Source organism: Lytechinus variegatus, chromosome 13 (assembly GCF_018143015.1).
Source record: "Lytechinus variegatus isolate NC3 chromosome 13, Lvar_3.0, whole genome shotgun sequence".
Classification (NCBI taxonomy): Eukaryota; Metazoa; Echinodermata; class Echinoidea; order Temnopleuroida; family Toxopneustidae; genus Lytechinus; species Lytechinus variegatus.
Genome location: NC_054752.1, coordinates 27,802,503 through 27,826,909, shown reverse-complemented (window position 1 = coordinate 27,826,909; position 24,407 = coordinate 27,802,503). Strand labels below are relative to the sequence as shown.

The following is a 24,407-nucleotide window of genomic DNA, read 5'->3' as shown; positions in this document are numbered from 1 at the left end:
GCCCCACTGACAAGCTTGGTCGCTTTGCTCCCTCTCTTTCAAGGTTTTTTTTTTAAAATGTACACGTGCGCTGCCCCCCCCCCCAGCGAAAAATTTCCGCGTACGGCCATGCTTTCCTATCTTTCCTTCCCCTCTTTGGCGCCCTCTTTATAGCATACCATGTTTATAAATAGTAGCTTGTGAGTGAAATTTCATCTTTTCAAAATGATAATCTGATTGGTTATTTATATATAAAACGACCCCCCCCCCCAAAAAAAAAAAAATGTAGAAAACACAAAGAAAACCTAGCACTAAAATATATACAGTACACCCTAGGCCGAAAAAGCTATTTGACAGGAAGGGAGGAATCTAGCAATGATAAAAAAAAAAAAAAAACAAGAACAAACAAACCAACGGGGGTAATATTAATGAGCGCCTGGTAGAAAGGCCATCGCAAGGATGGAAACCTAGCACTAAAATATATACAGTACACCCTAGGCCAAAAAAGCTATTTGACAGGAAGGGAGGAATCTAGCAATGATAAAAAAAAAAAAAACCAACGGGGGTAATATTAATGAGCGCCTGGTAGAAAGGCCATCGCAAGGATAGCAGAAAGCGCAAAATTCAAGCTCGGCTCACTGGCCGTCATCAGGAGCATTTATCATATCTTGTAAGTTTGTCTGTTTTATGGCCCATTTGGCATCCATGTCATTTTTTATATATTGAATTGACAATATACAATTAAGTGGTGTATATTTAAAAAAAAAAAGTCTTAGGCATGTATGATGTTGGGGCCTTGTTTAAAACGTCGGCTGTTTGTGAATCACCAGACAAGAGCCGCTCACCGCATCGCCTTTAATTTTACACCCGGAGTCTCTGGGGTAGATGCCAGCGCCGTTCCGTTCACTTGAACGAACAGGCGGCCGCGGCCTCACTGACTCATTTTTAAAGCTAAATTACATACAGTATGTGCAGTAAAACACTGATTTCGTGAGAAAGTCTGTAAAACCAAGGTTAAGTATTACTTTATCACCATCGATCTAGATATGGTGCAGTACATAAACTGCACTTTGTGAAATCATAAAATCTAAGCTGAAAAACAATCACACTGCACTGAACAATCACACTGAGTGCTGAACTTAACTTCTTAAGTCTGAAGTCTTGAAGATCGCCAACACAGATAGGCACACGTGGGACAGTCTGTATTATATTGCTGGAATAAAGACCCTTATTTCTTAACAATTACACAATATCTTCCAGAATCCCCTGGCACATATTTTTTATTCATAATTATAAACAGACACTTCGGTGGTTGTGTAAAAAACTAAAAAGTCATTTTGAGATTGTTACCACAGACAACTGGCATCTACAGGCCTATGGCAGTGAGTCCAAACTTAGCGTGTGTCCATTTTTCATGGACAGTCATTATCTAAAAAACTAGCCAATATCCTTAAAATCTGACATCATCAACGTAAAAAAGTGACCTAAAATTACCCATTCACGTAAGTTTCTTTAGGATGAGTTCAGTATTCATGAAAATATTGACAAAAGATTGAAATTTATCACCGTTACTCGTTAGCGCCCGTTCGGAAGAAATCTGATATCCTCAACGAGCATCACGATATCATTTTGCAAGCAGATATAAAATATGTGAGTTGAATGTGGTGCTGGCTGATTCTATAGCACTTTGTCGTCAATCTGATATAAAACTTTTACATTTTGAGCAGGAGTTTTTGTTTCAATCTCCACAAAACTTTGGTCCGCGAAGTTAGGTCACACTTTTTCAGAACAGTTTTCCAGCACAGGGCGCATTCGTCGATCGGAATAGAATTTTTGGATCGCGATACCGGCGAAACCCCTTGACCTACTTCACATTTTCGTCAATGATTTTATAGTTTACGATCTTGCCGTCAATGTGGTAACTACATGTATTTCTTGAATTGGTTTTGTATAAATAATGAATATTTTGTTAACAAACTTAAGCCTGATGAATATTTTTGAAAAGTCCGTGAAGTTTGGACATCCCATCATACACCTGAATCTGAATAGTTGGGTCAGCACACTCATTCAATGAACAAGGTTGTAATATAACCTTGTTCTCAGTTATATCTCCATGTGTGGCAAAATAAGGATGGCAATGTTTGGCTTATTTTCTCTTTTTGTTTGGGGCAAATGCCTGATTTTTTTACACTGACAGTTTCCATTACACCTATTATTCATACAACTTGGCTCTTATTTAAATTTGACTCTTAAAATAATTTTTTTCTTAATTAAAAATAGAGATCAAAAAATGAAAAATTTGTACTTTCCACCAATAGAGGGCGTACACAAAAATATGCCCAAAATTCAAGTTTTTGAGCGCTCTAGTGAATACAAAAAATTATTCCCAAGTTACTGATGTAAAATAAATTGCAACTGTATGGAAATTAGTAATTTTGGTCACAAAAGTGATATTTTAATGATTTTTTAAAGTGTGTGCTCTGTACAACATTGGCATACCATAGTCCTACCTGAAGATTCCCCACAGGCAGGATGGTAGCAGTGAACAAGTGGGTCAGCAAAATGTCTGTAGTGTAAGTGTTATTTATGTACTAGCTCCGAAGTATGATATATCCACTGTTTCGGAGGAGTATTAAAAAATAATTTTTGATTTACACAGACAGATCATGTTATTGTTCTTGTTAACCATTTTCGGTTCATGAATGATCTAGGCTTAGCTTTGACTTTGTTCAAATGGGAGAATTAAAGTTAAGGCAAGCCTTGTAAAGTTAGACCAATATATCTGCTGTTTTGGAGGAGTTTTGAGGGATTTTTCAACATTTTCTGTTTCTGATTATATTTGTCCTCCAAGGAGTCAAGACGAAGTCTGACTCAGTGGAGCATATCCCTGACAGAATTATTTTAATGCCATTGTCTCATTGATAACGAGATAAGTACCATAGAATCTATGTAGATCTAGTCATAAATAATTGGGGAGATCATGGATTCTAAATTATTTGACATGTTTGAGCTTCTGCTTAGCCTAATGTGTTTATGGCAATGCACATGGAGTTATTAATAAATGTAGATCTGTGTGCAGTATGGTTGTGTTTATTGTTTGGCCTGAAAAGAATTTGGCATGGTAAAAGTTGCAAAAAGCCTTCACAACAACAGATGCCAATGGAGAAAAAAAAACACAATGAGGTGTCCTTTTGTCAGCCCTCCCTGTTTCGTCCCATTTGACAGTCATAATACAATGGCAATAAAATACAATAAACATACTTGTATAACTCATGCAAATTACATTTCTGGCAGTAGCAGCCAGTAAATTAATAGATCATTAATCTTGGAACCAGCTTGAATTGAATCTGTGAGTGTCATGTCTCATTTTTCTAACCCTGGCTCCAATTTTTTATATATTTTTTTACTTATTCTTCAGACCAATTATGCACTCTTATTTACTTGGTGCAAGCTAGAAATGTATATAAACTTCCCAAGTAAGCCATTAACATGTTTCCACAATTGCATAGAACTAAAAACCTGACATTTGATTTTGTTTTTTTTAATAGATCTATCAATTTCAGTTGTAATATATTGTTGCTTAATTTTTGCCTCGATGCAGAGTTTGAATGGAGAGAACCTAAACATGCACAAATTGTCTGGAGAGACTGTTCGTCTCATATCCAGTGCTCAGGTCATCACATCTATTGCCAGTGTTGTGAAGGAGCTTATTGAAAACTCACTGGATGCTAATGCTGATAACATTGAAATTAAATTGGTGAGGACCCTTTTTTTCTTTCGTTTCATTCAGTAGCTTAAAGTGAATGCTAATAGGAGTGTCACATAAATGTTTTGAATCTGGCATTGTGTCTTGATGTTGAAAGTGAGAATTAGGCAATTGCTTGTTGCATTTTTTGATCTCTGTAGTCAACACTAGCATCACTTGAGATCGGGTTAACAGTCGTCAATGTAGTTTGGGTGACACAACATTTGCTCCTGGCTTTTTAATTTTGTCTGTGATGTAGGGTTAGGGTAGGGTCTAGTGTTTAAATCCAGGGTTGAGGTTATAGTCATTTGATGTGTGTGTGGAATTTATAGAGGAGCGATGTCGCCGGAGCAAATTTCATGGAACTGTGGTTCTTGGTATTCATTTAAATGTCAACACCAACACCACAGACTGTATTAAGTCACCTATTGGTCCAAATTCCCAATGATGTAATAATGAAATAACATTTTGATATTGATTTATGAAGAACCGTGAATACTTTTAACATGGGCATTAGGGCTGGGACTAACGGTCAACCCGGGTACCCGGGTCCCGCCCGGAAGCGTCGGGTACCCGGGTAGAAAAATCAATACCCGATACCCGAAAATTGCTCACCAGTATAACGTACATTTGATTTGCGTAGTGTAAGACATGATTGTAAACTCATCACATAAGTACACACGTCTCATTTTGAATCTCACCAATTACCCTCGAAATATCCTTAAATATACTAGATTTCAAGTGATGATGATGTGACTGAGATCGTTCAATCGTCGCCATGTTTCTTTTGCAGCGCAGTGACGTCATCCAGCCACTGCGACGCAAGCCAATTTATGAATGAAAATATAGTAAGCATGCGCATTGCAAGCCTCAGCCCCACGCAGTATTCCGTCAAAACAAGCCTGCAATACTCTGTCACCTCGTACCAAAATCGACCTAGAATTCCACTTTCCTTTATTTCATATAAATTATGAAAGGTATTCTCAGAGGATCTGTTTTCTCACCGATACCACGCAAGTAAGGAAACTTTATTACTTCTTGCTTTTCCGTCAAAATCTTACGAAGTAGCGTCGATGTTGCATCGTGTTTGTGAGTTTGTAGAATCTATCGCTACGTGAACAAAGTCAATTGATTTCCGGGTTTCGGAGCATACGAGGCGCAAGCCAATCACTTTCTTGATACCATTTTCAGTTCATCATAAACCGAAAATGGTAACACGATCGTGATTGGCTGGCGCATTTGACGCTCCGAAACCCGGAAATCAATTGACTTTGTTCACGTAGCGATAGATTCTACAAACTCACGAACACGATGTAATATCGACGCTACTTCGTAAGATTTTGACGGAAAAGCAAGAAGTAATAAAAATTTGCTTACCAGTGCGGTATCGGTGGGAAAACAAATCCTCTGAGAATACCTTTTATAATTCATATAAAATATAGAAAAGTGGATTTCTAGGTCGATTTTGGTACGAGGTGACAGAGTATTGCAGACTCGTTTTGACGGAATACTGCGTGGGGCTGAGGCTTGCAATGCGCATGCTTACTATATTTTCATTCATAAATTGGCTTGCATCGCATTGGCTTGATGATGACGTCACCTATGGGGTTTTTCCACCAGTCATATTTCGAGCGACATGATTTTCGGGTACCCGGGTACCCGCCCGAAAATTACCACGGGTACCCGAAAAGAAAAAAACCCGAAAGTCCCAGGCCTAATGGGCATGGTATTTGCTAGGAAGCACGGAGTAGCCTTTTAAAAAGTTAATTCTAATTCATCTTTGACAGGAAAACTTTGGCGTCGATAAGGTGGAGGTGCGCGACAACGGCGATGGGATCCGGGCGGAAGATGCAGATTTCATGGGTCGAAGACACTACACTTCCAAACTAACCAGCCATGATGATCTGGAAAACTTGTTCACCTATGGCTTCAGGGGAGAAGCTCTGGGTTCACTCTGCGCAGTGTCCAATGTTGCGATAGCAACAAAGACCAAGGATGAGGAGTTTGGAAGATGCTATATTCTAGATCATGAGGGGATCGCTTCATCACCAAAGCCATCACAATGTTGCACAGGTCATTAATTTTGGTACAAACTTTATCATTTTGTTTATTCAAGCAGCTTGTCAAGTTGCTTGGCCATACATGATGGTCCTATTTCGAGTTAAAGGTTGATTTGATATGTCAATGAAATGTTGTCATTCTGCGACAGGGCTTCTCAATCTCAATTCTCAATCAGAAACGGATTCTAACAGAGTTCCCATTCAGTGATAACCAATCACTTCCCAGTGATAACAGCCTTTTATGAAACAGGGACCTGGGTTTGTGAAACAGGAACATGGGGCCTGTTTCATGAAGGACCTACGAATATGGTGTACATACATGTACCATTTAACAGGGCTCAGTAGCCAATCAGAATAAAGGTTTCCATTGTAAGGCACTAATTGTAAGTCTTTGTGATTTAGGTCCCTGGTCATGACTTACTGGTCACTTACCCTCTTTGGCTGTCATTGTCCAATCCTTTTCTGCCCTTGAAGCCTCTTTCACCTCTATAATCTCTACTACTATGTTTCTTCATCTTTAGGCACGACTGTAACTGCTTCCCGTCTCTTCCACAACGTTCCAGTCCGGAAGCAATATTACAGCAATGCCAAGCGACGCAGGGAGGAGGTCAAGAAGGTGGAAGACCTCCTGCTCAGCTTTGGCGTGGTTTGCCCAGGAGTGCGCTTCTCTCTGAGCCACAACAAGGCATCTATATGGCAGAAGAATAAATTGCCTAACCTGAAGACTGCCCTCTTGAATGTTCTTGGGTCCAATGTTATGGGCCACCTTACGAGGGTTGAGAAGAATGATGAAGAGACACAGGTGGGTTGTGTTATGCCCAGATGTATACGTACACGCCCATTTAAACATTTCTCATGGACAATTTTCCCCATCAGTGTACACTGCAGTATGGTCCAAACTTCAGACAGATCTACAGAGTGACAATAGATAAATGTCACTTTACACAAGGATGGGAAATTGTAGCATGAGTATTGTTTCCTTTCTTCATGTTGCACTGGATGTTGGGATCAGTATCAAGGAAAGTTGGGGATTCGGGAGGAAACATGCATTTCTGAAAGATCGTGACAATTTTCTGAGTGACTTGATTATCACATTTATGTTCAGGAATGTACATAAAAGATTCAACAAGATTCACCAGCATGTTGTCAGTTTATAGATACCACGATGGATATCTCTTGTAAAGCATAATCAAAAGCACCTATTTGGGACTTAAACATGATTTGTTTTCTTATTTTACTTTAAAGGCAACTAAAAAAAATCATGCTCACGTCCCCAATGGATGTTGTAAATAAAGCTGCCTTTGATATATGGAGTTGCGTTTGATAACAAAAAGATCACATATTTGGGAACTTTGTGTGTGTACAAAATATTTTGATGAATTCAAATTACTAATGTAAATTTAGTGATTTACAATGATTTTATATACCTGGAGGGTGTTTCATAATTTACTGTTTGTTACTTACAATTACAAGAGACTTTATGATCGATTGGTGATCCTTTCATACAAACTGAATCAGCACCATTGTAAATCTGGGGGGTGTTTCACAAAGATTTAAGTATGACTTAGAGTCGCTCTTAAATTCCAAGTTGTGTGTGGTGTAGAAGGCATCACAGCATAGGTCAAATCATGTTAAGAGGACTTGTGCAACTGCTTATTACCTTAATCAGTCAGATTGGGCGAAACATATCACATGCGTGTTGACTCTAAGTCACACTTTAATTCTTTGTTAAACATCCCCCATGCGTATATAATTTACCACAAAAAAGGATCACCAGTCATTTTACAGTCGTAAATTACTTAAATGGCTTTATGAAACACCCACCAGGAGTTCAAATGAGCTCCTTCACTGTCTTCACCATTATTTTTTTTTTCTTTTTCTTCTTTTTTCCTTTCAGGTTAAGATTGAAGGATATTTACCCAAGCCTGGCTCAGATGCTCAGTTGACCTCAAGATCTACAGATGATCGTACTTGGATTTCAGTCAATGGACGGCCAGTAACAATGAAAGATTTTTCTAAGGTGAGATCTATAGGATTTGCTTTGATTACTTAAGTGTGAGATACAATATAATAAGAGTGAGATGTACAAAAATCTAGTGTAATACATGAAAGGCAATTCCCCAAAATATTCAACCTTTTTGTAACATTTCTTTGCTTTTATTACTGCATTCCATTAAAGGAACCAATGCATGTATGAAATATGTTTGCATGTGCAATATCCCAGGGATGTAGTCGAAGCTGGTCACATGTAGACCTGCCAACCAGTACATTTTTGGCGAATTTAGTATGTTTTTTCAACCAAAATACGGCAGTACATTTTTTTCTTTAAAAAAATATGTTTTTGTAAAAAAAATCATAAAATATTGAGAAAAATCATCTCTATATGTCTCTATTTCATAAAACTTACACAAATATGGTTATTAGATCAATGTAATTTCAGGTAACTTTTTTCAGTCATTTTGTTAAACCAGGGTGAGATATACACATGTTTCAATGTGTGTTTTTTCAACTGCAAGAGCAGTGCACATTTTAGCTTGCATTGAGCTTGAGTGCCGCGAACCGGCGATGAGCGAGTGTGCCATGCATTTTATTATGAAATACACTTTTTTGGGGAAAAATACATTTTTTTAAATCACAGAATACAGTATTTAATTCCCAGAGGTTGGTACCTCTGCACATGTACTAAGTCTATGGGAGAAGGTTTTATCCAGTGCACTCGTGATGTAGAAGTACTGGCATTGACAATTTTCCTGCATTGCAATATACACAAAGGGTTGATTCACAACATCATCATCAATACAGTCGTAATGCTAAAAAAAGTACTAACCAGAGATGTATATTTCTATTTTCAATCTGAGGGACGTAGGTTCAATTCCTAGTCATGGCATGTTTTCCGTCAGCAAGAAATTGTGCTTCTTTCAACCCTGGAAATGTGAATGGGTACCTGGTAGGAAGAAATTGCTTGAATGCTTGAGCGCCTAGGTAGCCAAGCTTAAGCTGGGGTAATAATAATAGCAGGGCCCACTGGGAGAACAGTTTTTCAGAACTGTAGTGGCTACCTTGGGTAAAACAATCGTTATTTTCATAATATCTATTATAATTACTTAATCAGTGAATGTAAAAGAAAAATATTTGAGGCATGCAAAAAAACCTATGCATTTCTTTCTTTAGGTTGTAAAGCAGTACTACAGCCAAGCTCACCCCAAAGCTGGGAATGTCCGCCATGTGGTTATGTGTCTAGCGTTCACCATGCCTACCTATCTTGTGGATGTTAACCTTGAGCCAAATAAAACCAAAGTGCTCCTTCAGAATAATGTAAGCAACTGGCAGCCTTGATCCCATTTCATGCCGAGAAGTCTGTAACACGTATCTGTGTACGGGACCATTCAGCAACTGTTTGGCCCGAATTCACAAAGGTGGTTTTGTAAACCCATGGTTGAATTGAATCCATGGTTTATACAGATTTTCTGTATAAATTACGCTTAATTTAGCAGGTATTGGGCGCGTGTATGTCCTTGTGTATGTCCAATGCTGATGTGCGCTTTTGTCACAGTGTGCCAAATTGACAACTGTTACCATACTTAGGTACGCTATTTTATTCATGAGACCAGTGTTTGAAGAGTGGACTCATTATCGACTCATTAATAAAATAGCGTGGATAACCACGGCAACAGGCGTCGATTTGGCGCACTGTGACAAAAGCGCGCATCAGCTTAGGAAATTTTTGTAATTTACGCAGTAAATAAGCGTAATTTAAACAGAAAATCTGCATAAACCATGGACTCAACCGTGTGTTTTCAAAACCACCTTTGTGAATTCTGGCCTTTGTTACTATTTTTCTCAATTCAATTCAATTTCATTTATAAAAATGGTATTTATTAATGATCAAGCATGATTATAACTCACACATGAAGAAACAGCGGCACCTGGTGGGTGTTTCATAAAGCTGTTTGAAAGTTAAGAGCGACTTTAAGATGAACTGGTGATCCTTTCTTGTGGTAAATGAACCATTAAGTGTTCATCGGTGATTAATTAACGAGAAAGGTTCACCAGTCTTTCTTAACTTACGAACAGCTTTATGAAATGGCCCCCTGGAAAGTTCATGTTTACAACAAGGCACAATAAATGACATAGTAAAAAACATAATAAAGGCTATACATTTCAAAAGCTAATGAAAATATAGATGAAAAGGCATAAAAAAACAATAAATGAATAAACATGTGACATGATATGAATGATGTAACTTCTTGAAGGTTTCCATGGAGAAGAATAGTGTAGTAGGGTTTACGGTACACCATGTATCTTTCTTGGGCAAGTGTTGGTCCTGAAAAAGATATTGGATGGTCCTTTTAAATTCAGGACCAACACTTGCCGAAGAAAGATACATGGTGTAACGTGAAACCTACTCACTATGATATGAATGGTTTATTTTTAAAAACAGCCAACCTTTTTTTTTTTGGGGGGGGCATCAAAACACAAAAGCCACCTGTTTTCCATGGTACAGAAAACTGAACAGAAAAAATATGCGTTTGTTTTATTTTTGAAATCACAGGATTCAGGAAGAACACAGAACTTACATCATTTCACAGAAAACACAGCTTTGGGCCAGAAATTTGGATCATGAAAATCTAAGCAAAGTTTAAAACCAAAAAGTGTATACTGTAGGGTTTGTATGTAATGAACAATGAACCTTTGTCTAAGATTTTCATGTTTTCTATTTACAATATTTTGCTTTATCATATGTTTTGTACATATCAAAGAAAAACAAATCTTAAAGGAGATTGAAACCTTTGGAACAAGAAAGCTTGTGTGAAAACAGAAAAATCAGACAAATCATGAGAAAGATATGAGCATTTGGATATTGCGATCACTAATGCTATGGAGATCCTCAAATTGGCAATGAGACAAATATGTGTGATGTCACTTGTCAAGAACTCTCCCCATTACTTTAGTATATATTTCACTTTAGAACTGCCTCTTTTATCAAATCTATCAGTAGATCATGTATTCTTTTTATAGGAGGGCATGAAATACAGATTTTTAAAGAATACATCATGGATAAAGAGTTTGTATCACCATAAGAAAAGCAAAAAGAGACATTATAGGGGCATTTTATAGCCCATCAAAGGGAAAGTTGTTACATGTGACATCAAACATCCTTGTTGCATTGCCAATGAAAGGATCTCCATAGCATAATAGTGATTGCAATATTCAAATGCTCATAACTTTCTCATTATTTGTCAGATTTTTCTCAAACTTTCTTTGTTCTTATTCTTTGATTTTTCTGTTTCGACAGAAGCCTAATTGTTCCAAAGGTTTCATTCCCCTATAAGGCACACTAGAGAGCTTGGAACACAGAATCAATTGTTAATTTTATATATATTGGTCCTTTTCTCTCTTAGGATGCTGTACTCTGTCTCATCATACAGATGCTTGAGGAATTATACAGTACAACACCAACAGAAGAACCAACAAACCTTGAACTATCTCAGAAACCTCCACTTCCAAACCCATCCTCAGAACCCGCCACTCTGACTCAGTCTCAAAACCAGCCTCTCAAAGGATTATTATCACTTACTGCAGCTGCTTCCACTACAGCTTGTGAATTGGAACTTAAAAAGCCTGTTGAAGAGTCTAATCAATCAAATCTTGCACTCCATGATGTATCTTCTTGTTTGAATCCTACACCATCTGCACCATTGGGTGATAGTGAAGCTATAGATCTAATCTGTGACATTCTAGAGAACCCTGAATCATCTCAAAATGACAAAACATCCCAGAAACTAGTGAATAGTGAGAAAGTGAAGGACATCTCAACAACACAAGCAGGATGCAACATCTCACTCTTAGAGAGCAGGGGAGAAAACGGGCTAGCATCACAAAACCAAGGGAATTGTAACACAATGAAAGACAACTCAATGAAACTTACCCATCAGAACATCTCAGTCTTGACACAGGATGGAGGAACACTACCTGCTCCATGCTTCCAGAGCACACCAGCAGTCCATCCTGAGAGTTCTGGTATACAGATCAGCTTTGTAGATGTTCCTGATAGATCCGTAACAGCAGCTGATCTTAACAGAATACAAGGAGATGCTGCTGGTGGCGAGGCCCAGATCAAGGACAACATTTGCAATGTCAACAAGGAATCAATTGATGGTGGTGCCGATGCTGCAGCGAAAGAAGTCGATGAGTTATGGAGCAAGGGACATGGTCTCACTGAGCCAGATGGTAAAGTTGTCCAGCCATCTGTCTTGCTAATTCCTGGCAGGCAGCAACCATCTACAAATGCGATGTCCCAGGAAGTAACTACCTCCATGAATTCTTCCTTCCAAGCGTCACTATCATGCCCAATCCGACCGCTTCAGGAGTCGACTGAAAGCAGTATGACAAGCACCAGGGTTCTGCAGAGCTCAGGGAACTCTAACCTGTTCACCACTACTGTGACAACCTCTGGAAATCAAAGTGATGCATCTCCAGCTGTAGTGGGACAGAGGACACCCGATCAAAGTCCAGGAAAGCTGAATGAACTGACTGGTCCTGGTTCTTCTGCAGTGGCATCAGCGGTTTGTTATAGTCCAGCAAGGGTCGCTATGAAAAGACCAGTAGAGGAAAAGACAAGTCCTGCCACTCAGTATGACCTAGTAGGACGGGCTCCTGTAAAGCGGCCCCAGGATGCATTTGCTTTCTTCTTCAAAGAAAAGAAACCTGAAAGTAAGTAAGATGAGAAAATGTTATTGAAAGATGATGTGCTGTTAGCATTTTCACTTATTGTGGTACCAGTTATTTTTTTCTTTTCAAATTTTTATTTTTGCATATTGTTGTACATTTATTCTGCAATCAGGAATATTTATGCATTATGATTGAAAGAAATATGTTTTTATAATTGATTAATACTTGATTATTCTTGTTTCACTAGTATTGAGGCAGCATCTAGCGATGGATTTCATGTCCATCAATAAGATCTTAAAGAGGCAGTGGGAAGAACTTGATGAAGCTGAGAGGATCAGATATGAGGAGATGGAGGCTAGAGATCTGCAAAGGTTAGTTTTCCCTCTAGCGCCACTGTGAACAGCACCATCTCATGACCAAACCAACCAAATATTGAGCCTGCATTCTCATCTAGGGTGCAATATTTAAAAATGAGGTTTTTGTCTCACCTGCCTAGCAGAGTGAGACTATAGGCGCCGCTTTTCCGACGGCGGCAGTGTCAACATCAAATCTTAACCTAAGGTTAAGATTTTGAAATGACATCATAACTTAGAAAGTATATGGACCTAGTTCATGAAACTTGGCCATAAGGTTAATCAAGTATTACTGAACATCCTATTAGAGTTTCATGTCACATGACCAAGGTCAAAGGTCATTTAGGGTCAATGAACTTTGGCCGAATTGGGGGTATTTGTTGAATTACCATCATAACTTTGAAAGTATGTTGGTCTAGTTCATAAAACTTGGACATAAGAGTAATCAAGTATCACTGAACATCCTGTGCGCATTTTAGGTCACATGACCAAGGTCAAAGGTCAATGAACTTTGGTCATAATGGGGGTATCTGTTGAATTACCATCATAACTTTACAAGTTTATTGACATGACTTTTGAAACTTAGACATAAGAGTAATCAAGTATCACTGAATATCCTGTGTAAGTTTCAGGTCACATGATCAAGGTCAAAGGTCATGTGAGGTCAATGAATTTTGGCCACATTGAGGGTATTTGTTGAATTACCATCCTATCTCTGTAAATGTATTGGTCTAGTTCATAAAATGTGGAAATAAGAGTAACCAAGTATCACTGAACATCTTGTGCGAGTTATAGTAGTTTTCAAAGTCAGCACTGCTGCTATGTTGAATCGCGTGATGCAGGTGAGACGGCCAGAGGCATTCCCCTTGTTACTCATAACATATATAAGAATAATTTTCTTCTAATCCTTTAAAGGATACACACAAAGAAAATTCACGAAAGTGATGATTATAGACAAATTATATATGGATGGAAAGGTATTGTCTTTTTATACACAAATATATCACTAAAAAGTCTTATAGATGTCGTGGAAATGCAAGAAATGAAATTATTAGACACCCTTCTCAGCCCCCCAGACCGACAATCACGCAGCCGAAAACGGTCGAGAATAATGACGTCACACAATCGACGAGCTCATCAGCTCTCTGTGCATCATGCACTGAATCACCTTACTGACCTGTTCAATATCTTCCGAATTTACCGTTTTCTTCATGTTATGTGACATTCAATTTCTGTTTTCGACAACTTCAGACCAAACGTGAATCAGAACTGTGTTCCTTTGCCCGTTTTTATTGAATTGTGGACTGTAAAGACCGATTTTGTCTACTGCATTCGTCATTGTGTTGCTCCACTCCAGTCAGTGAGTGATCAGGGTACCGGTAGTCACTTAAGAACCAAGTTTGAAAGGATACTCGTAAAATTACGTCACTCTCGCCGATGAATATTCATTAGATCGTGGTCGTGCGTGTTCAATACACACTGAGTGCATGCATGCAGAGAGTTTGTATTGAACAAGCACGACCACGATCTAATGAATATTCATTGGCGAGAGTGACGTAATTTTATGAGTGTCCTTTCAAACTTGGTTCTTAAGTGACTACCGTGAGGTAGTCGCTGCCCAAAGTAGGCCTAGAGAATCTAACTTGAAAATAAAAAGCAGCAATTAAGAAGTAAGATTTAATAAATACAGGACTGAACAGAATCTCACATGAAAATAAAAAGAGAAAAAAGAGCTGGTAGGAACGGGGAAGGAATATAATTGAAAAAAAAATCCCGAACCAAAAAAATCAAAGAGTTTCGAACCAGGATCCCCGCACTCACAAAAAAACTACGTGCGTACAGATTTGTCCACAGAGAGTATCTTTATCGTTCCCGGGTTCATAATGATATATATACAAAGTGCGTTCGCTGCTGTTGCCTCGCAATGCTTCGGCAATCCAACTGCAATTCCAATCATTTCGCGATGGATATTGCCATGTTTTTTTGTGGTTCCTGAACTTGCTACGTAATTAAATTTCATAATTTTTATTCAGTCGTGAAGACGAATGTCTATGTTTTATATTGATAATAATATCAATGTGGTGCAAGCATGATTTCTAAGTGAAAATATGCTTTGTTTATTCACGTATATTTCTTGAAAACAAATGATTTTTTCTAAGCTAAATATCGGTTACCAAAATATGTTAAATGTGCATTTCATTTTACTGTTCAGAAAATTCAAACTTTTATCTATGTAATAAGACCAATCTTGTGAGGAATAAACAATTCTAAGAGCAAAAAACGCTGATTGGAAAGATCGTCTTCAATGGGCTGCTGTCAGCTCAGCTGCTCACTGCTCTTGGTGTGACGTCACTCAGCTGGAGCTCGCCAGAGGACGGACGAAGGCAGAAATATGCCATGAAAATAAGTCATTTTTGAGAGCTGATTTCTGCAAACTCTAATCACTATTTTAAAAAGTGAAGTTATATATCTGATTAGTAATACTTCCCCTTTATAATGATGACCACAAAAAGACATTATAAAATACTTTTGATTCTTCGGTTGTCTACTTTAAGCATCCATACACTTCACCACAATATTTGCCCAGTTGTTTTAGGTAGGCATTTTAGGGATTCCTACATGTATTTTGCACTAGAGAGCAAATGATCATCACATTTTTAAAAATCCCAAATTAACAATACATTATTTATTGTCTGATGAAAGGGTATGTGTATCAAGACTATCCTAACATACAGAGCCCTAAGCAGTATGCACATGAGAGTATGATGTCAAATGGTGTATTAATATTCATTTCTTGTAGATTTGACTGTAAAACAAAAGAAGCTACCGGTATTTATGAATCACATCCTCTATCCATCCCTTCATGATTTTGCCTTATTTTTCAAATTTGCAAATATTTTTAATAGATACAAAGATCAAGTTGTCTATGCCAAGCAGTCTGTTCCGACAAAGGATCCAAAGAATGGACTACCTGCTAAGAAAAAGAAAAAGGTTGAAAAGGTAACCTCTCCTTTCTGTATATTTTCAGGGGCCCGTTTTATAAAGGACTTGCAACTGTTGTAACTTGGCCATTATTGCAACTATCATGGTAACCTTGATTTTGATTGGCTGCTGATCCCTGTTACCATGGTAGTTGCCATCATGGCAAAGTTACAACAGGATATTGCAATTTTCTTACTTGAATTTATCAACCTATGATGTTACAATATCGTCATGTCGCTATGCCACCATATTTGATAATAACTTCACCCCTCGCCCCAACATGGTGCTTTAATTGTAAGCCATATCAGGATGAGGATGAAGTTGTTAACAAATAAGGTGACCTACCGCACACCAATTATTTGACTGGAATCCACATCATTACCTGGTTAGATCATTCATTGTTGTCACAATCTTCAATACCCATACAGCTTTCTAATCAAAGTCTGATAGATGAAATGCTGGCCTCACAACGAGAGAGAAAACAACAAGAGGCTTTGGAAGAGGAGGAAGGGAAGAGATTTGAAATACAAATACCATTTTCTGTCAGCAAACTCAGGGAATTGCCTGTGCATGTTCAAAAGAGGTAAGAACTAAACTTTTAGGGTTGGATTGGTAATTAGATGGGATGTACATGACGGTGGCCGATCCAGTGGGGCGAGGCAATGCTAGTGCATTCAAGTTTTACTTATAGGATCTAACAGCTGAATATGTATTGTAAACTTACAATTGAATTTACATGTAATTCTTTACCTAGTTCTGTTGTGTGAAACACAACAGAGGTAAAGTGTGACTTAAAGGTCAAGTCCACCCCAGAAAATTGTTGATTTGAATGGATAGAGAAAAATCAAAGGAACATAACACTGAAAATGTCATCAAAATCGGATGTAAAATAAGAAAGTTATGACATTTTTAAGTTTTGCTTATTTCTCACAAAACAGTTATACGCACATCTCATTGATGTGCAAATGAGAGAGTTGATAATGTCACTCACTCACTATTTCTTATGTTTTTTTATTGTTTGAATTATACAATATTTCAATTTTTACAGATTTGGCAATAGGGACCAACTTGATTTAACCACAAACTGTTAAAATAATGTAATTGCACATGTTCAGGGAGGAATAAAATTTTGTTCCACATGACGATGAGGAGAAAATTAGAATTTTTCATATTTCATGTAATAAAATACAGAAGAAATAGTGAGTGGGTGACGTCATCTGTCTGCTCATTTGCATACCGACCAGGATGTGCATATAAGTGTTTTGTGAAATAAAGCAAAACTTTAAAATGTCAAAACTGTCTTATTTTACAACCGATTTTGATGAAATTTTCAGTGTTGTGTTTGTTAAATTTTCTCCTTTTATTCAAACCAACTTCTTATCGGGATGGACTTCATGCTTAACTGCCAGTGAACACATATAGGGTTTAGCGTGCATTCCCCGAGCATGATTTCTCCAATGCAGTGATGCTGTGTACAACAGGGAATTTAAATGCGACTTTCAGTCACACTTAAAATCTTTGTGAAACACCCCCAGCAATGAGCACCGGGATGTTGCGTTTTATCCATTAGTTATTGGTTTTATTAGGAAACAAATGACTTATCTTTCAGGTCCAATATGGATGAATGGAGGTTAATAGGTAGCCTACCTGATCATGGCGTATGGACGGCCATCACAGGCAAACAGTTATCAGTGTTCAACCAGTACAGAGCCCAGGAGGTTGTGCTTTATCACAGGCTGCTCGCTACTCATAAGCTACCCTATCACAAGTTGCCTGTTCCTATTGAACTTACTGCTGGGTAAGTGACTGAAATATGAGTAGAGTTTATGTATATGGCTGGCCATCAAAAACAGAATCCCATTTTTCAATTGAGGGAGAAGGGGATGGGAAAGTTGTCAGTACAGAGCCCAGGAGGTTGTGCTTTATCACAGGCTGCTCGCTACTCATAAGCTACCCTATCACAAGTTGCCTGTTCCTATTGAGCTTACTGCTGGGTAAGTGACTGAAATATGAGTAGAGTTTATGTATATGGCTGGCCATCAAAAACAGAATCCCATTTTTTAATTGAGGGAGAAGGGGATGGGAAAGTTGTCAGTACAGGGACCTGGAGGTTGTGCTTTATCACAGGCTGCTCGCTACTCATAAGCTACCCTATCACAAGTTGCCTGTTCCTATTGAGCTTACTGCTGGGTAAGTGACTGAAATATGAGTAGAGTTTATGTATATGGCTGGCCATCAAAAACAGAATCCCATTTTTTAATTGAGGGAGAAGGGGATGGGAAAGTTGCCAGAACAGAGCCCTGGAGGTATTACCACAGACTGCTTGCAACTCATAAGCTTCCCTGTTCCCATTGCAGGGCAGGGTAAATATGAGTTGATTTTATTGTCTATATGGCTGGCCATGATGAGCAGAAAACCTTTTTTTGCACATCCATGAACAGGGTGAATGGTTTTATGGTTGCAATTTTTTCGTTCATTAAATGGTGATCATAGCTCACAAGAGGTGCATTTTTCCAGAAGGATTTTCTTTTTTTTTAAAGCATAAACAATATCAGTTCTAAACATGTTCAAATAATGTCATGCATTAACACTTTTAGCAAGATCGCAACATAATAATACATTGTTCATTTCATAAAAGGGCACTGGCAGATCCAGCCGGCCCGTACCCCCCTCTGAGGCATAATAAACATTTGTAACCATGACGAAAAACTTCCATTTGAGAACACTATACCCCAGTTCCCCTTCTCATCAATTCTCTTCTCCAGCCGTAACTGCCTCAAGAAAGCAATTTAAGTATCAAAACACCTGTTTCTTGACGTTGGTCCGAAGATAAAACAACAGCCCGGCATATACAGTCACAGCAGGGGCCACACACGATGGGATGCATGCGCAGCGCTGAGTGCGGTCCCTGTAAGCATGCCGTCATTTTTATTCGCTTACTTTCCTTATTCCGAGGTCGATTTTCTTCGTTCGAAATTGAAAATGGACTAACATTGGGTTACTGAATACAATATGCCTTTGAAAACGTGATTAAATATGGAATACAATAATTTCATTCCGAAGGTCCTACTACAGGCAGAGAAGTCTTACGTAATAGTGCAGCTGTTGTTTATCTTTTCGTCCTTTGCTCAACGCTCATATACTGGCCTGTGGGGGTGAAATTGAGACAGCGGGGATTACCCCTGGATTACTTGGCCAAGCGCGGTTGATAAGGGCATGGAAATGATTTTTAGGAGATCCAAATGGAAAATGGGGTACAACACCGCAGTTCGCAGTCCGAACTGCGGTATTGTTTCAAAGGGAAGTTTAACGTAATGGTAAAAATGCTGTTAAAACAGAAATGTGTCTCCCCCTTTTAAAGTGAAGACCTATTTTTCTTCTTTTTCAATTTTTTTTGTTTATTTTTTTATGCTCGTCAATATTTTTTATGCACGAAATACCCTCATTTTGGGGGTTAAAGCCCCTTTTTTTTTGCTTGTCACAATTTTCCTTGGCAAAATGTGACCACCCCTTCCAAAAAACCTGGATCCGCCCCTGTAAAAGGGTATGCCCCAACTTACCTCTCTTGCCTGATCTATCTAACACTGGCCTTGAAAATAGAAGCACAAACAGTACTCCTTGGAAGAGTAATTACAATTAATGTTTCAAAACAGTATTGGTTCCTTTAAAGCGGCCTGCCATTGACAAATAATGGGGAAATTGAATCAATACGAAATTTGCCAAAGGCCAATTGTCTTGTATAGTATAATACGTCCGTTGTGAGAGCCCGTCGGACTAATGCGATAAAAGTTCGGACAGCACAAATTTGACCGAACCCGTGATCGTTATTTACTTCGGGTTGTCACAGTTTTAGTTTCAAACAATCCCAATTCCTAGTCTCTTAGCAGGTCTCTTGATTGCTAAACCAAAATAAATAACCTCTGAAGTTGCATGTTTCAAAGTGAAAACACGCAGTTTACTACTGGTTAGTTAGTCTACTAACTATTGCTTCTTATATTAGATCTCCCAGACATGCCAGCATCTATGACATAACACCCCAGGCATGCAGCCGAGTGAGAGACTTGAATCCTTGTTCTGATGTTCTGAGATTAGCCTTGTCTTTCCTGAGATATTTTTTTACTTGTCTGAATAAAATTAATTCAATTCAACCCTCATTTTACCTTTGGAAACAAAGTCTAAATATATCCTGATTTTATCTTGTGTTCCTTTGGTTTTTCCGTGACAGTATGTTTGGTGAGCAGAAGAACTGGTACACACTCCTAGGCATGAAAAGCCAAGTCAACCCAGTGGACCAATCAAGAATCTTCACAGATGAACGTCTCATACTGAATGGATTTGAAATCAGGCAGCTGATTGGTCAGTAATGTTTCTGTGTATGCTTGTTGATATATGAGCCATTTTGTTTATATGTTTCTGTTTTTCAGATCGTAGGAAACATTGTTCTCATACTAGGGAGTTTTAGATTTGCACGTCGACTAGTGGACTGCGACAAAAGTACGTCATAATAGTCTGCTTTGTGTTGATGGTATACAAAGTCAGTCGAGCACATGATTGGAAGACACTGAGCATGTGCAAGCCATTCCTGACACGTCAACTTCATGATGACGACCATGGATTTCGCTCAGATCACGCTCGTTCGAAATGTAGTAAACGAGCAATCAAATCCTTGCTCATTGATTGAAGCCCCGTGGTGATTTACTCAAGCGGTTCTGTATACCGTAGACACAAAGCAGACTATTATGACGCACTTTCATCGCAGTCCACTAGTCGACATGCAAATCGAAAACTCGCTAATATTCTTTGAGTAGTTCATGAAGTGAAGAGAAAGATAGTAAAATGGGAGTCTGACGCACAAATGCTTTGATTGTTTCATGGAACTGTGTGAGATGAATCCGGCCACCCACATTCATGGGGAGAATACCGGATATAAGACTTTGGATTGAGGATGATTGCCTGTATGATTTTTTTATTTCTCAACAAAAAGCAATGTACTTTTTTCTCCCTTTTTGAGTAACAGGGATTTGGAGATATGCTATTGTAGATATAATGAGAAAGAGAGAGCGAAAGGGAGTAACAGTTTGATGGATGGAAAATGGATAGATAGATGGAGTGAAAAGAGGCCTAAGAAAAGAAAATGAGGGAGAGAAGGTAATGACCATGACCAGAGAGAACAAAAGAGAAGAGAGAGACAGACAGGAAAAGAGAGAGAAAGAGAGATCCTGAAAGACTGAGGGAGTATAAGAGAGTTTAATGCAGATGAACGAATACTGGAGGTCACCTAATTTACATCTGTCATACAAATTCTCTATATGCTTTAGACCCCGACACCATGGATGCCAGGCTGGAGGTCGTTTCCATGTCCATGAACATTGTCCCGTTTTATGGCCTGGATGATCTAACTGAGATAGTTGAAACCATAGCAACGCAAAGAGTTCAATCTGTGATGCAGTGTCGGCCGCTCAAGCTTGCTAACCATCTAATGGTAGGGGTCCAATCAGTTCTTGATTCAGATTAAAATTCAAAGTTTATAATTTTTTAGCTTCCAAACATTTTGGAGTAAAAAGCTGTTTGATACTACAAATATCAAAATTGCATATGATTCTAAATGTTTAGAATCAGGCAATAATACATTGACTTCAATGTTGGCTAAATGGGTATTCATATGGTCAAACCTTGCCCCGTTGAACTAATTTGAACCAATTTCAGCTTTGGATATTTTTCATCATGCTCCGATCCTATATATGATATAAAGAAAAAATTGAAATGCAAAAAAAAAAAAATCTGGGGGTTCTTTATATCGCAATTCACTCATAGAAGTCATACATAGAAGTCATATGTAGCAAGTAGAATTGCATTTCTTTCATATGGAAGACAAACTACAGACTTCCTCCTTTGATTGATTAATTAAAATGATGATTGACAGATATTTACAAGGGTGTAGTTTGCTGACATACCAACATGGTGAAATTCACACTATAATTAACAGGTGGCTTGATGTAATCAACATCTTTGTTGATTTGGAATGTTGGATGGGAGGAAGTATGATGTTCATTACAGGAAGGTTGATTTCAGTAATGTACATCATTCCTTTCCCAGTCAGGTGCCTCTGAACTTTATCCATATTAAATGTAGTTCAGTTTATTGAGGGTCATATTGTATCATGCTTGACGTTAATACTTAAAAAAAAATATTGTATGACACCTAGATAGATCCTTGTGGTTTGATTGGTTGTTTGATATAGTTCATTCAGCCCATTTTGCAATGACGTCATCAACCGTGCAATTTTGGATCCATTCATCGTGCAATTTTAGATCCATATGATTTTGTCCATTGCACTCGCGCACAGAGACTGCAGCTCATTAACCAGCAGTGCGCATGTAGTAATGATGTAACAATCAACAGACTGAACTCGCACTTCGTGAGCATGTTTTGCATTGAAATTCATGAATTTCATATGAAACAAAATGATTTTATTCAGCTGTCATATAAACTAAATAATGAAGGTTTTTTCATTCATGCAATGGACAGAATACTTCATTCGCTGAAAGATGAAATAATGATCCATTCCCTTCGTAAACATTCATTATTTGTATATTATGCAGACAATAATGACATTGTATTTGTGTGAGAAAACCTAAAGAATTTGCAATAAAGGTTACAATCCCAAATCACATGGCGATTGCAGTTGTGATTACAATTTTGGCACCTTAAAAATGGACCCAAGTCCTGGCTCACGCCTTTTGCGATTTAAGCTGCGTATTGCTGCCTTACCCTCAGTAAACAAGATGTAGCCTAACGCAGCAAACTACTCAGCAAAATGTTCGGTTGCAATCACACTTTTGCCTCAAAGCTCTTACAAATTTGCAAGCAGTAACGAGAGGAAATTCAAGCACCAACGCTGCGTTTGCAATACGTTAGCTGCTCGCTGTTGCTTGTCCTTGCTCGAGTTTGCTTGTTGCAGCTCGTGTTTGTTCGTATGAAGTTTAATTGCGAATGTTTTAAAAAAAATCAAACTACCGCAAGCCCTCTGCATTAGACTGCGTATTAACAACGTATGAAGCTCCTATTAGCCTTTTCATTGCGTTGTGTTCCGTTTGCCTGCGTTTAGGCAATCCGTGGCTGAACGCAAAGTTGTGAGCCAGGCTTTAATTAGTAATCATTCTTCAATCTCAGAATACCCTAAACAAGTATTTGTATAATGTCATTTTTTTTCCCTACCTTAGATAATGCCTCAAATATTTCCTTTTCATGATAAGGTTAAAAGATTGAAATGCTTTGAATTCCTGACTTTGAACATGTACAAACAAGGTGTGCACCTGTGATTAGGTGTCTCTATTTCTAATTAATATGAAAGATTTTTATGATCTCAAGTTATTATGGCTTGATCAATTTACAAAGTTAGGAGAAAAATTGGGATTGAATGTTAAAAAATGTTTTATTTCAAGGAATTGCCTTGTTTATGTTTCTTATTTAATTCATAATTGCATGCTAAAACTAACTTTGTGTTACTATGTTTACAAAGACAAGAAAAACATTCCTTTGTCTTCTATCTTGGTTTTACAGGGAGAAGCGGTTCGAATGGCAAGGTCGCTGCCTACCATCATGACCGAAGAGGAAGTCAGTAGTATCAAGGATAGTGTAGAAGGTCTTACTATGTGGAAGAGCAAACTGTGTTTACATGGAAAAAGCTTCGTCAAGGATATATACACCATCCCTGAAGTAGATCCAGATTAAAGTCTGTCTGTCTTGAACTGTTTTATTCAGGGAAAAGCAGTTTGTATGGCAAGATTGCTGCATACCATCATGACGGAAGAGGAAGTCGTTAATATCAAGGATAGTGTGGAATATCTTTCTTTGTGGAAGAGTAAATTCTGTTAAAATGGGAAGAGCTTCGTCAAGGATATATACACCATCCCTGAAGTGGATCCAGATTAAAGTCTCTGTCTTTAACTGTTTTATTCAGGGAAAAGCAGTTCGTATGGCAAGATTGCTGCATACCATCATGGCGGAACAGGAAGTTGGTAATATCAAGGATAGTGTGGAATATCTTTCTTTGTGGAAGAGTAAATTCTGTTAACATAGGAAGAGCTTCGTCAAGGATATATACACTATTCCTAATGAGGATTCAGATTAAAGTCTGTCTGTCTTGAACTCTTTATTCAGGGAAAAGTAGTTTGTATGGCAAGATTGCTGCTTACCATCATGGCGGAAGAGGAAGTCAGTAGTATCAAGGATGGTGTAGAAGGTCTTACTATGTGGAAGAGTATACTTTGTTTTCATGGGAAGAACTTCTTCAAAATATATATATATATATACACACACCACACCTGATGGTGATCCAGATAAAGTCAGATTACATTTAAATTTAAATTTACTTATGGGGAGTAGATTACAATTTGCTCATACCAGGCTTTGTGAAAAGCAATAAAAATCACTAATAAATATGCATTTGTGATGCTTAGCCAGTTAAAGTTCAATATCATAATAATAATAATAATAATAACTAGAATTTAATTCGTCATGCGGACGAATTAGGTGGTCTGTCATGATTTGTCATTCAGTGTCGGCTGATGTATGAAATAAATCATTTAGATATCATTGATAATCTTGATCGTA

At 38.1% G+C, this 24,407-nt stretch overlaps 1 protein-coding gene and 1 long non-coding RNA gene across 5 annotated transcripts; both read left to right on the top strand.

Annotated features, from left to right (window-relative positions):
• The first annotated feature begins 532 nt into the window (after positions 1–532).
• On the top strand, positions 533–24,108 carry LOC121426170 (PMS1 protein homolog 1-like). Of its 4 annotated transcripts, none has more exons than XM_041622368.1 (15): positions 533–649; positions 3,581–3,736; positions 5,512–5,797; positions 6,306–6,586; positions 7,682–7,804; positions 8,956–9,099; positions 11,187–12,498; positions 12,704–12,827; positions 15,716–15,809; positions 16,220–16,374; positions 17,401–17,506; positions 17,703–17,785; positions 20,017–20,147; positions 21,110–21,273; positions 23,355–24,108. In XM_041622368.1, the coding sequence occupies exons 2-15, from the start codon at positions 3,605–3,607 to the stop codon at positions 23,523–23,525; spliced, it is 3,306 nt and encodes a 1,101-aa protein (XP_041478302.1). In that variant the 5' UTR covers positions 533–649; positions 3,581–3,604; the 3' UTR covers positions 23,526–24,108. The 4 variants fall into 4 exon arrangements, with proteins under 4 accessions (XP_041478302.1, XP_041478301.1, XP_041478303.1 ...); XM_041622367.1 differs by having other exon boundaries at positions 17,401–17,509; positions 17,706–17,785; XM_041622369.1 differs by lacking the exon at positions 17,703–17,785 and having other exon boundaries at positions 7,688–7,804; positions 17,401–17,589.
• On the top strand, positions 14,056–14,459 carry LOC121426171. The gene is made up of 2 exons (XR_005971564.1): positions 14,056–14,188; positions 14,417–14,459. It is a non-coding gene; the product is annotated as an uncharacterized LOC121426171 (long non-coding RNA).
• Positions 24,109–24,407: the final 299 nt, after the last annotated feature.